At 49.5% G+C, this 12,345-nt stretch overlaps 1 protein-coding gene across 1 annotated transcript; it reads left to right on the top strand.

The window, feature by feature from the left end:
* The first annotated feature begins 1,448 nt into the window (after window positions 1–1,448).
* On the top strand, window positions 1,449–12,301 carry LOC145503952 (oxaloacetate tautomerase FAHD2B, mitochondrial). Its single transcript, XM_081484771.1, has 8 exons — window positions 1,449–1,625; window positions 4,394–4,644; window positions 5,967–6,183; window positions 10,145–10,204; window positions 10,409–10,571; window positions 11,652–11,760; window positions 11,870–11,957; window positions 12,091–12,301. Exons 2-8 carry the CDS (start codon window positions 4,400–4,402, stop codon window positions 12,151–12,153), a joined length of 945 nt encoding a protein of 314 aa, XP_081340897.1. The 5' UTR covers window positions 1,449–1,625; window positions 4,394–4,399; the 3' UTR covers window positions 12,154–12,301.
* Window positions 12,302–12,345: the final 44 nt, after the last annotated feature.

Below are 12,345 nucleotides of genomic sequence, written 5' to 3'. Positions count from 1 at the left end.
CTGCCACACACTAAGCCACCACTGCTCTCAGCTGTGTCACTCTTACCCAGACACCTTTCCTTGGAGGAGTGGCCTGAACAAGACTTCTCAAATGCAACCCACTCCCTCTGAGGACCTTCCAGTGGCCTTCTGTGAGATTAGTTCAGTTCAGTTTAGTTCAGTCGCTCAGTCGTGTCCGACTCTTTGTGACCCCATGAACCACAGCACGCCAGGCCTCCCTGTCCATCACCAACTCCCTGAGTCCACCCAAACCCATGTCCATCGAGTCGATGATGCCATCCAGCCATCTCATCCTCTGTCGTCCCCTTCTCCTCTTGCCCTCAATCTTTCCCAGCATCAGGGTCTTTTCCAATGAGTCAGCTCTTCGCATCAGGTGGCCAAAGTATTGGAGTTTCAGCTTCAACATCAGTCCTTCCAATGAACACCCAGGACTGATCTCCTTTAGGATGGACTGGTTTGATCTCCTTGCAGTCCAAGGGACTCTCAAGAGTCTTCTCCAACACCACAGTTCAAAAGCATCAATTCTTTGGCGCTCAGCTTTCTTTATAGTCCAACTCTCGCATCCATACATGACCACTGGAAAAATCATAGCCTTGACTAGACGGACCTTTGTTGGCAAAGCAATGTCTCTGCTTTTTAATATGCTATCTAGGTTGGTCATAACTTTCCTTCCAAGGAGTAAGCGTCTTTTAATTTCATGGCTGAAGTCACCATCTGCAGTGATTTTGGAGCCCAGAAAAATAAAGTCAGCCACTGTTTCCCCATAAGGTTCAAACTCCTAACTAGGGCAAATAAAGCCCTTGATGGTCTGTCTGCTCCTTGATTAAGTGTTGGGACTCTTGCCCAGACCCCCTCCTATGTCTTCATATGCCAGAGGCCTGGAAAGTAAGATTGTTTAATTAAACCACCTCTCCACTAGAATACCTATTTTCTAATAATGGAGGTTATGCCTCCCACTACCCTGTGTGCAGCCCATATGAAGACAGGGCTGTAAAAAGGTGTAAAAGGCTGCACTTGGGGTCAATATGACATCTTGAGTAAAACACTTCCGGCCTCAGGTTGCCCAGACGTAAAATGGGTACAAATGTTCCTCCTCTCTTCACTGATCCGGCAAAATCGGAAGGCTTGTCTTTGTCAACCAGCGCGCCATAATTTGGTCTCCACCACGTTTTGCTCAAAGATCAGGGCAGGGCCTGGTCCAGATGCAGGGCCTCAGGCGGGCCCAGGGCGCAAAATTTCAGGAAGCACCCACTTTCAGGTTCGTGCAAACGCAGGGCGTCCCGAGAGCGAGTGCCTCCGGGAATGTAGCGTCTGGCGTATAGAGTCTGCGCCAGCAGGCCTGCAGGATCAAGTTAAGAGACCACCTACCCTTCAGCACTGGGCCCGCCCCCTCCGCAACGTGACTTCCGGCACCGAACTACACGCCCTGCTATTGGCCATTTCCCCGTGACGTCACGAGAGTGCGCCCGCCTCCGCTGAAGTCTTATTTAGGGGAGCCCCTCGGCTCACCCCCTTGTTAGAACGCTAGGCTGGTAGCTGTCTCCCCAGCTCAGCACCTCCGCTCAGGCGCCGGGTGATCGTGGTCTCGGGCCCGCGAGTCCTATCCCGACAGCGCAGGGCGCCAGGTAGGTTAGATCTGCGCCAGGTGGCGGGGCGCGCCGGGCCTCGGCCTCCCTCCCGGGATGGGCAGGACTGAACGCTGCTGTCTCGCCTCTCCGACCACTCTGATGGGGTGGGCGGGCCCTTCTGAGCGCCCACTGAGTGCAGGGGAGCTAGGCATACAGGGAAACTGGGGGGCCCACACGGGGGCCCAGACGAGTGGATAGTGGCACGCGAATCCGGGCGCAAACTTTCGTCTCGCAGGCTTATGACGCGCCGCCCCAGGTCCCAGCCTTTTTGCTTAAGGACCGTTTTCCGGAGCTGGATTGAGCTCAGGCACTGTGGCTCGCTGATTCCTGCAGAAGCAGCGGGGCCACTTTCAGGAGCCTTGGCTGGTGACTTCACCTTAAGCCTCAACGCCCCTTCTGTAAAATGAGGCGGTGTGTCTGGAGGGATTGCTATAGGACAAAATGAGATCCTGCAAGGGTCTGTCACGTGGGAAGATCAGCCTGTGGTTATCTGGGAGAGCAGGTGACCAGCCCTCTCCCCGAGGCAGTAACCAGCAGATCAAATTTACCGGAGCATGGCTGACGGCTTGCAGGGCGTCCCTGAGCCTCCAGATCTCCTGTTGGAGGTTCCTACTTCTCATCAATACCCCTGGGCAAAAGTGCCGCACGCTTAACACCCCAAGGACACGAGGACACGTTAACCCAAATCAAGAACTCCAGTGTCACCTGGACTTGGATTCAAGTCCCAGCACTTTACTGTAGATTTTTTAACTGTGAAATGGGACCAACAGACCCTACCTTCCACAGTTGTCAGGAGAATTAAATCAGACATTGCAGGTAAAGCACTTAAGGTAAGACCTGGCATTCAGTGGAATCTGTTTAATCTTAGTGTGTGAAGTACCTGAATGTGTACACTGTAGCTTGAACAGCCCTTGCCCGTGGCATGGTTTGTGCTTGTAGGAGGTTTTAAACTCCTGGTTTTCTGGTTAAACTCATCAGCCAGCACAGTGAGCAATCAGAACAGTGACCTGGACCTAATCAGTCTTTAACTTATCAAGGCAGATTGAATCATCAGAGAACCAGGAGTCTGGGATTACCTCCAAGTGCCTGAGCATAATGCATACTAGGTCGCTTCAGTTGTATCTGACTCTTTGTGACCCCATGGGCTGTAGCCCACCTGGCTCCTCTGTCTATGGGATTCTCCAGGCAAGAATACTGGAGTGGGTTGCCATGCCTTCCTCCAGGAGATCTTGCTGACCCAGGGATTGAACCCATGTCTCTCTCGTCCCCTGCATTTGCAGACGGGTTCTTTATCGAGGCGCCACCATGCCATGCCCTCCTCCAGGGGATTTGCCTGACCCAGGGATTGAACCCATGTCTCTTATATTCCCTGCACTGGCAGACAGGTTCTTTACTCGGGCGCCACCTGGGAAGCCCGAGCATAAAGGGCTACTTTTAAAAGCAAGGAATCATGAAGAGGAGGGACTTTTGGAACAGAAGCCAGACTTAGAAACAAAAAAAAGAAGAGAATGGGTTTCGTCTTTGCGTGGAGCCTAGAACTCAAGATGGGACCTGAGCCTTGTTGATACTTTCTCAGTGATTTGAGGAGGGATAGCATCTCCTCCTGAGATGGATGATCACTTTCCCAAGTAGTGAAAAGTCAAGCCCCTGCTCCGACATTCCTTCATTCAGCTGAGACTAGCTGAGAGTCTGCTATGTGGCAGGTACAGTACTAGGAACCATGCACCCAGTAGTGAAACAGACAGTCATGGCCCAGGAACCCAGAGAGGAGAGAGCCCCTGTCAGTCTTTGCTCCTGAACTCTGTCTGCAGCTTCTCCCCAGGCAGCCTGTACTCTAGCCCATGCGTGCATGCTTATTTGCTCAGTCATATCCAACTCTTTGCAACCCCATGGACTGTAGCCTGCTAGGCTTCTCTGGCCATGGGATTTCCCAGGCAAGAATACTGAAGCAGGTTGCTATTTCCTACTTTAGGGGATTTTCCTGACCCAGGAATCAAACCTGTGTCTCTTGCGTCTCCTGCATTGGCAGGTGGGTTCTTTACCATAGCACCATCGGGAAGCCCAAATAGGAGGGTAACAGGATCAAATTGGCATTAAAAAAAATTACTTCTGTCAGCTTATCTTTGAGTGGAGCCTGTTTCACCTGTGGTCTCTTGCACGTGGTGGGCCCCCCTTTAATGAATTCCTACTCCTATTCATTTTAGCTTAGCCCACACTTCCTCAATAAACTCAACAAAAGCAGGGCCCTCAATCTTCCCAGCAGTGGTCTCAATTGCTGAATCCTACTTAACCACATCAGTTGTTAACATCAGTCTTCCCTGTAGGCAGGACGGCAGGGCTGAGCGTGTCTGACCTGCGTTGTTTGCCCAGTGCCTCAGTGGTGCCAGGTACAGCCTAAGCTGTCAGGAAGCACTGGTTGAAGGAAGACTGGAATCCTTGGGGCCTAGCTTAGTTGCTTCCCTAGAAGTGTTTCATTGTTGTTGTTCAACTGCTAAGTCATGTCTGACTCTTTGAGACCCCATGAACTGCAGCATGCCAGGCTTCCTGGTCCTTCACTGTCTCAGTGTTTCATTACAGGCAAAGAATTGAGCAAAACATGACCTTATATACATGGTGAAATAACTTAAAATCTGGACCACTTCCCATGCCATGTGCCAGAAAAGGCTGATGGGGCGAAAAGACTTGGGCTGCAGCTCGAGGAACTTTGGGAACCCCAGTGGTGGTTTCAGGCCCTCTGTCCTCTGGGACCCACTTTCTCCCCATAGGATCTGATGCTGGTGTCTGGTGGAAGGAGGTTGTTCACGACTGTGCTGCAGGCGCAGAGGTGGCCCTTTCAGCCCTCCAGAGACATGAGATTGGTGCAGTTCCAGGCACCCCACCTAACGGGACCCCATCTGGGCCTGGAGTCAGGGAATGGCGGGGGTGTCATCGACCTCAACACCTTTGAGCCCACACTGCCTAGGACGATGGTAGAGTTCCTGGAGCAGGGAGAGGCCACTCTGTCCATGGTGAGAAGGTAAGTGAACAGGCAGCACGACCCTGCCTTAGCTGACCGTTCTCCCCTCGCTCCTCACCACCACTTCCCCGCCCTGGGAAACAGAACCAGGGTAGTTCTTTTGCAAGGGATCGGGGTAACGCAGGCCTCCTTTCTCTTAGCAAAGAGCCTTAGGAGTCTCGTGTGACAATAGCCTCAGTTACAGGGGGCCCCCCGGGAGGATGCCTGACCCTCCCAAGGCCGCACACTTGGTGAGGGAGCCAGAATTCTACTCTGTCACACTGCCTTCCCAAGGGGATTAAGGCCTGCTTGCCTGAGGGGCTGGAACCTGGGGTCCTAAAAGGGGAGAGGACTGCAAAGATGTTCTTAAAGACGGTTCTTGGGTTTGAGTTGGATTAGTTAGGTAGGTGCCTCCCTGAAGCCAGGAGCCCTTTGGGATCTGGTCTAAAGATGTTGACACACAGTAAATTAAAAACCACTCTGAGATGTCATTTTCACCTGTTAAGCTGATATAAATACAGATGTTTGACAGCACACAGTGTTGGTAACAGTATTTTTCCCCTACTTTCATATTCTTGCAAGATTAGAAACTCCTTCCATGTCCCTTACTAGAGAATTGGGTCTATCTACTGTGCAGTAATATACAACCATACAACAAAGAGGAAGCTAATAGACTTTATATGGTAAGATCTCTAAAATACATATTTTTTAAAGGCGTATATAACATGCTGTCATTGGCATAAAAAAGATGGGAGAAGAGTATACACAGAGTGACTGAAGATCTATACAGGACACAGTACTTGTCTATGGGGAGGGAGTGGCATGACTAGGAGAAGGGGTGGAAGACAGAGCTTTCCATCATCCCCATTTGCAGGCTTTGAATTCACTTACATGGAAATTATTATGTATTTCTGTATTATGTAATTCCATATTATGTTGTTGTTTAGTCGCTAAGGAGTATCAGACTCTTTGCTACCCCATAGACTGTAGCCCGCCAGGCCCCTCTGTCCATGGGATTCTCCAGGCAAGAATACTGGAGTTGGGTTGCCATTTCCGTCTCCAGGGGATCTTCCCAATCCAGGGATTGAACCCTTGTCTCCTGCATTGGCAGGTGGATTCTTCACCACTGAGCCACCTGCGAAAGCCCATATTACCTAATGGGGGAAAGGAAATCAACACTGGATGAACATAAACAGTGCTCTCATATCAAGGGGCAATAGCTGGGCTTGATTTTCAATGCTGACTCTGATGGTTGATCTAGAAAGTACGTTTTAAAAAGCAAAGTTGGTAGCAGCTGCAGGATCTCCCCAGCATGCCCCTCTCTCCTGTTCTGCTCTTTGCAGAGCACTGGCCACCCAGTTGCCAGTCCTCCCACGGTCAGAGGTGACCTTCCTGGCCCCAGTCACTCGGCCAGACAAGGTGGTATGCGTAGGCATGAACTATGCGGACCACTGCAGAGAACAGAACGTGCCTGTGCCCAAGGAGCCCATCATCTTCAGCAAGTTTGCCAGCGCCATCGTGGGGCCCTACGATGAGATCATCCTTCCGCCCGAGAGCCAGGTGGGTGCCTGTCCTCCATTCCCCCTCCCCGAGTCACTGGGGCCCATGACACAGGTGCTCAGCGTGCAACCTAGGGAACCACCTGGTGCTCAGCAGTGCATTAAACAGGAACTCCAGGGCATTATACAGTGATAAGACGGCTCCTGGGGACAAAAAGACATTAATTGTTTTCCTGTTTGATTATAAAAGTAATATACTTGCTTTATAGAAAAAAAATATGTAAAGAAATTACATAAATTTCATAATTTTCAAATTTCAAAATTACCTAAATACATAAAGAAATGAAGTTACACATGTCCCCACTATGCAGGGCTTGCAACATTTATGTTTTACTATATATCTTCCCAGAATTTTTTTTTCCTTTTGAACTTTTGTTTTGGGGGAACACCCAATTAACCGTGTTGTGATAGTTTCAGGTGACCAGCAGAGGGACTCAGCCATACATGTACATGTATCCATTCTCCTGCAAACTCCCCTCCCATCCAGGCTGCCACATGACATTGAGCAGAGTTCCATGTGCTGTACAAAAGGTCTGACCTTGTTGGTTATACATTTTAAATACAGCAGTGTGTACACGTTCATCCCAAACTCCCTAACTATCCCTTCCCCCCGACCTAGCAACCGTAAATTCATTCTAGCCAGTGAGTCTCTGTTTTGTAAGTAAGTTCATTTGTATCACTTCTTTTTAGATTCCACATATAATTCCCAGGGTTTTTCTATTCCTGTTTCTGTTTCTACTGTGCATATGCCTACCATTTACTTAAGTTCTCCATCAAGAACATTTTTCATGCCATTAAATATTCTCCCCTGATGTTTTTTTAGGTTACTAGTTAGTTTTCTATTGTATCAGTGGATGTTATTTATTCAGCAGTCCTCATATTGCTAAATAGGTTGTTTCCAGTTTTTAACTTTTATAATGTTGCAGTGAATATCCTTATAGAAGAGACTTTGCACATCCATGAATGTGTGATTATTTCCTTTAAATTAACTCTTAGAATATGATTGTCTTTGTCACAGTATAGGCAGGGTTTCAAAAATTAGCCAGAGTGACCTTCGGCTGCAAAAGCAGTTTACATACCCACCAGCAGTGTATGTACCCTTACTAGTACTTTTAAATTTTTAGTTTAGAAATACTTTGAAAATTATAGAAAAGTTGGGGGAAAAAAATATAGTGACTACCCAGAGTCTTTTACCTGGATCCACAATGTACATTTTGCTATATTTGCTTTTCTCTCCCTCCTTCCCCCGCCCTGTTTTCCCGCTTCTCTACTTCCTTTCCTTCCCTCATGTCCCACAGGCACACACACACTTGTTTAAGGGGGGGTTAGCAGAAAGAACTTTACAAAGTAAATTATAGACATTAAGACAGTTCACTCATAACTGCAAGTCATGTAGCAGAACAGTCCTCCTCCTGGGTTTCCTTACCCTCCTGCTCTCCACCCAGGTGCCCCTTCCCAGTAAAGTCTGTTGCTTTGTCAGCCAAAAAAAAAAAGTTCACTCATAGAAACTTCAGCATACATCTCCTGAAATAAAGACAATGTCCTACCTGACCATAATACCATTATCACAACTAAGAAAGTTAATATTAACCATATCTACTATATAGTCCAGTTGGGAATATTACCAGTTGCTCCAAAGGTGACTTTTAATTTGGGTTCTGTTTTGGTTTTTGGTGTTGGTCCAGGATCAGTCAGAGTCACACATTGTATTTGGTTGTATCTCTTAGTGCCTTTTATCTAGAACAGGGATTCACAGACTTTCTCTCAAAGGGCCGGTTAATAGTGAGTGTTAGGCTTTGAGCACCGAGTAGCATCTGCAGTAACAGCTCAGCTTTGCCACTGTTGTGTGAAAGCAGCATGGCTGATCCATGAAGGAACGTGACTGTGTCCCAGGCAGACTTTATTTACAGGAACAGAGGCAGCAAACAAGCAAGGATTTGGCCTGTGGGCCATAGCTTGCTGACCCCTGATCTCAAGCAGTTTTTCTCCCTACGCGTTATCTTTCATGACAGACTTTTTGAAGAAATCAGGCACATTATCTCATAGCGTGTCTCACACTCTGGATTTGTCTGGTCGGTTCGTCATGATTAGATTCAGGTTAAACATTTTCGTTGAGTTCTACACAGGTTAATCTGTTCAGGCTGCTGTAACAAAATACTGTAGAATGGATGACTTATAAAACAAGACATTGAGTTCTTGAAATTCTGGAGGCTGGGAAGTCCAAGATCAAGGTACCAACAGATTATGTGCCTGGTGAGGACCCACTTTCTGGTCCACAGTTGACTGTCTCTTCACTGTGTCCTTGGGTTATAGAAGTGAGCTCTCTAACATCTCTTTATAAGGGCACTAGCCTCTTCATGGAGAAGGCAATGTCATCCCACTCCAGTACTCTTGCCTGGAAAATCCCATGGACGGAGGAGCCTGGTAGGCTACAGTCCATGGGGTCGCTAAGAGTCGGATACGACTGAGCGACTTCACTTTCACTTTTCCCTTTCATGCACTGGAGAAGGAAATGGCAACCCACTCCAGTATTCTTGCCTGGAGAATCCCAGGGACAGTGGAGCCTGGTGGGCTGCCGTCTATGGGGTCGCACAGAGTCGGACACGACTGAAGCGACTTAGCAGTAGCAGCCTCTTCATGGGGGCTCTGCCCTCAGGACCTAATCACCTCTCATACCATCACCTCATACCATCGCATTGAGGCTTAGGTTTCAGTACATGAGCTGGGGAATGGGGAGGACACCGACATTGTCTGTAGCAGCAGGTGTGTACTTGTATCACATCCAGTGTCAGGTGGTCCTAAAGTTTGATCACTTAGTTTCCTTGAAGCTCACGTGACCTCTCCATTGTAAAGGTACATCTCACTGTGGTAACTAGCAAACAGTCTGTAGAGCAGTCACTGAAACCACATGAGTATCTTATTTGCCCCACAAGTTCTCTTCCAGGGGTCATCTGGTCATTCTTCCCTGAATCCGTTACTGCAGTAAGGGTTAGAAAAAGGTGAATTTTTTTTTTTTTTTTCTGTCATGCCTTCTACTTTTATTAGCTAGTATTCTGTGAAGAAACACTGCTTGGTTTTTTGCTTTACCTCTGTCGCTTTATCACTGTAAATTCCTGATTTTGAATTTTATCCAATATGTCATAGTCCATAGTCCATCATTTACACTCTTTCTGACACTCAAAGGATCAGTTTGGTCAGTGGGAGTCTCTAAGATGGCCCCACCCGCATCACTTCCTAAGCACTTCCTTCCTATGGCCAAGCAGTTCCAGGCTCGTCTGTCTCGCACTCTCCTCACCGACATGTACTTGGCCATTTCCCCAAGGAACCCAGTTCTTTTTTGTGTTCACAGTTGTTACTATTAGAAAAGTCAGTTGGCATGGCTAACTTGTTTTTTGTTTGTTTGTTTGTTTTGTTTTTTGTTTTTCTTTTTGCATGGCTAACTTGTATCTACTTTACGTTTGCACTTTGCTGATTATGGAAGGGCTGAGCATGTTTTCCTTTTTGTGGCCATGTGTATGCATTTTTGTAAACTGCTTATTCAAGACTTTGGCCCACGTTTATTTTGGCATGTTGAGCTTGTTATTATTTAAGTGAGTTAGTGCATTAAGGCACTTAGAATAGTGCCTGGCAAACAAGTAGGGTTAGCTATTGTTACTCGGTTTTTATCCTTTTTTGGAAGTGTCAAGAGTGATTTTGATAAAACTCCCTCCCCAGAAAAACACTGCTCTTCCACAGTCACTGAGTCCCTTTGCCCGCCTCCAGTGGTGTGGCCTCCACAGCTCGAAGCTTATGGGTCCACACGTGACACCTCCCCTGCGGGCCCCTCCCCTAGGGTTGTGGTCTTACACATATGGGCCGGCAGCCACCACACTGTTATGAGGCCTGGCCCCATGGCAGGAGCCCCTCAGCAGAATAATGGAGCCCAGAGCCAGGCAGCTTACTACCCCTTTCCTGCCCTACAGGAGGTGGACTGGGAGGTGGAGCTGGCGGTGGTCATTGGAAAGAGAGGCAAGTACATCAAGGTGAGGTAGAGAGGGCCAGCTATCCTGGCACTGGGAAGTGGTTGGCATCTACCCGCTCCAGACGCTGCCTTGCCCCTCACCCACCACCACCTTTGGCTATCTCCAGCCACTAACATGGGATCAAGGCTTTGAGACCCTTTGTGACAGGGCTTGGTGTCACCATGAACTAACCTCCAATCTGGCCAAATCCTGTGCCCCCCATAGGCTACAGATGCCATGGCCCATGTGGCTGGCTTCACTGTGGCACACGACGTTAGTGCCCGTGACTGGCAAATGAGACGCAATGAAAAGCAGTGGCTGCTGGGAAAAACCTTTGACACCTTCTGCCCTCTGGGCCCTGCCTTGGTGACCAAGGACAGTGTGGCAGGTAGGTCTCTGATGGCCCACTTGGTGACTCCTCTTCTTGCTTTTGCATAGATACATCAGTGAGGCCACTTTCCAAAAGGGGGAGTGAGGGGTATGGCCCGACGCGGGCCCCGTCCCCAGCTGCCCTTTCGTTGACTGCTGGATTAGAGCAGATCTCTCCACCTGGGCCAAGTTCTCCACTGGCGCCCTCCCTGGCCCCTCACGGTACAGAGGCCTATAGCAGCAGAGGCGGTGACCCTGCACTCGTGACATGAATTTCAGGGGACAGGGCTCTCTCCTGATGGCTGAGTCAGGCTTCCTCTGGCTGCCACCATCTGGCAGAGTCCTTAAGTTGGAAGGAAGCACAGCTGGCCTTGGAGCATCACAGAGAACAGCTGTTCCCGAGCCCCCTGCCTTTTCTTCAGTAAAGGAGATGGGAGCTAACCCCCAGGGCCTCACCCAGCCACTGTGTAGCCAGGTGGCAGCAGCTACAAGCAGCCTGGGCACAGTGAGAGCCTGGAGAAAAGATAGGGTGACGAGGACAGCACAGCCACCCAGGTGGGGGCTTGTCCGTGTAATTCAGGCTTACGGCGTCCTGTGCAGTCAGTCATCAGTGAAGCTAAACTGGGTTCCTGGGGGTGTGCTTGTGAATGTGTGAAACACCAAAAAGTTAGGATAAAAGTGCTGGTTACCCAGGACACTATTACAGGTAAGCTGTCAGGGGCAGGAGCCTTCACTACTGCTTGTGCTATTACCCTGTTGCTTTGTAACACCCAGTCAGCCTCTGCTGCAGACAGAAGCTGTTTTTTAAGGCAAAACCCAGCCACTGTTCTCTCCCCCTTGCTTCTGGAACTGCCCCTCATTAACCCACCCAGTGACCACTGGCAGGACTCTGCTGGGTGGTGGGCACAGGGAGGCCCGGCAGGCCCGAGTCCACACAGAGCTCCAGAGTGGGGAGTGCCCGGAGAGCGCTCAGGGAGCCCAGCAGACAAGCCTCTCACCGGGCAAGTGACAACGCCACCCTGTGCTCTCGTTTCCTGATATCAGGAGGGGTTTGAGGGGCGGAAGGGAGAATCCCAAATGTGTTGTTTTTGCATTTCAGATCCACACAACTTAAAGATCTGCTGCCGAGTGAATGGGGAAGTGGTGCAGAGTAGCAATACCAACCAGATGGTATTTAAGACAGAAGAGCTGATAGCCTGGGTCTCCAAGTAAGTGGGATGGAGCCTGGCCCAAAAAGCCACCTGGGGGCTTTACTGAGCCCCCCATGCCATGCAGTGGCACCTCAGCCCCGATCTCACCTGGCCCTTCTGCCCATAGGTTCGTTACTCTTTACCCAGGGGATGTCATCCTGACCGGGACGCCCCCAGGTGTGGGTGTGTTCAGGAAGCCTCCTGTCTTTCTCAAGGTAGGTTGGCTGAGTGAGGAAAGGCAGAGGCCTGGCAGGGTTGGCTCAGACCTGAGCCAACCTGCACATATGTGCAGATGTGTGTGTGTGCCACACCTCAGGCCTGACAGCCTCATGGCCCACTCTGTTGCAGAAGGGCGATGAAGTCCAGTGTGAGATTGAAGAACTGGGTGTCATCATCAACAAGGTGGTGTGATGATTTCTGCTGCAGGCAGAAGGGGCATTTGTTCCCACGGAGCCCAGCATGGCAAGAAGCCTGGTGCCAGCCCCCTCGAGGCTTCTCTTCAGGTAGAGGGGGAGGAGATGGTGCTCTCCTCCTCAATAAACTTCTTTTTATCATCTTCCTTTAGGATGTGTTTCAAGGAGTGAGAGGGCATTCTCACCCAGT

Source organism: Giraffa tippelskirchi, chromosome 4, assembly GCF_054371585.1.
Source record: "Giraffa tippelskirchi isolate mGirTip1 chromosome 4, T2T-mGirTip1v1.2.pri, whole genome shotgun sequence".
Classification (NCBI taxonomy): domain Eukaryota; kingdom Metazoa; phylum Chordata; class Mammalia; order Artiodactyla; family Giraffidae; genus Giraffa; species Giraffa tippelskirchi.
The sequence above is the reverse complement of the archived record's forward strand: the minus strand, read 5'-3'. Positions and strand labels throughout refer to the sequence as shown.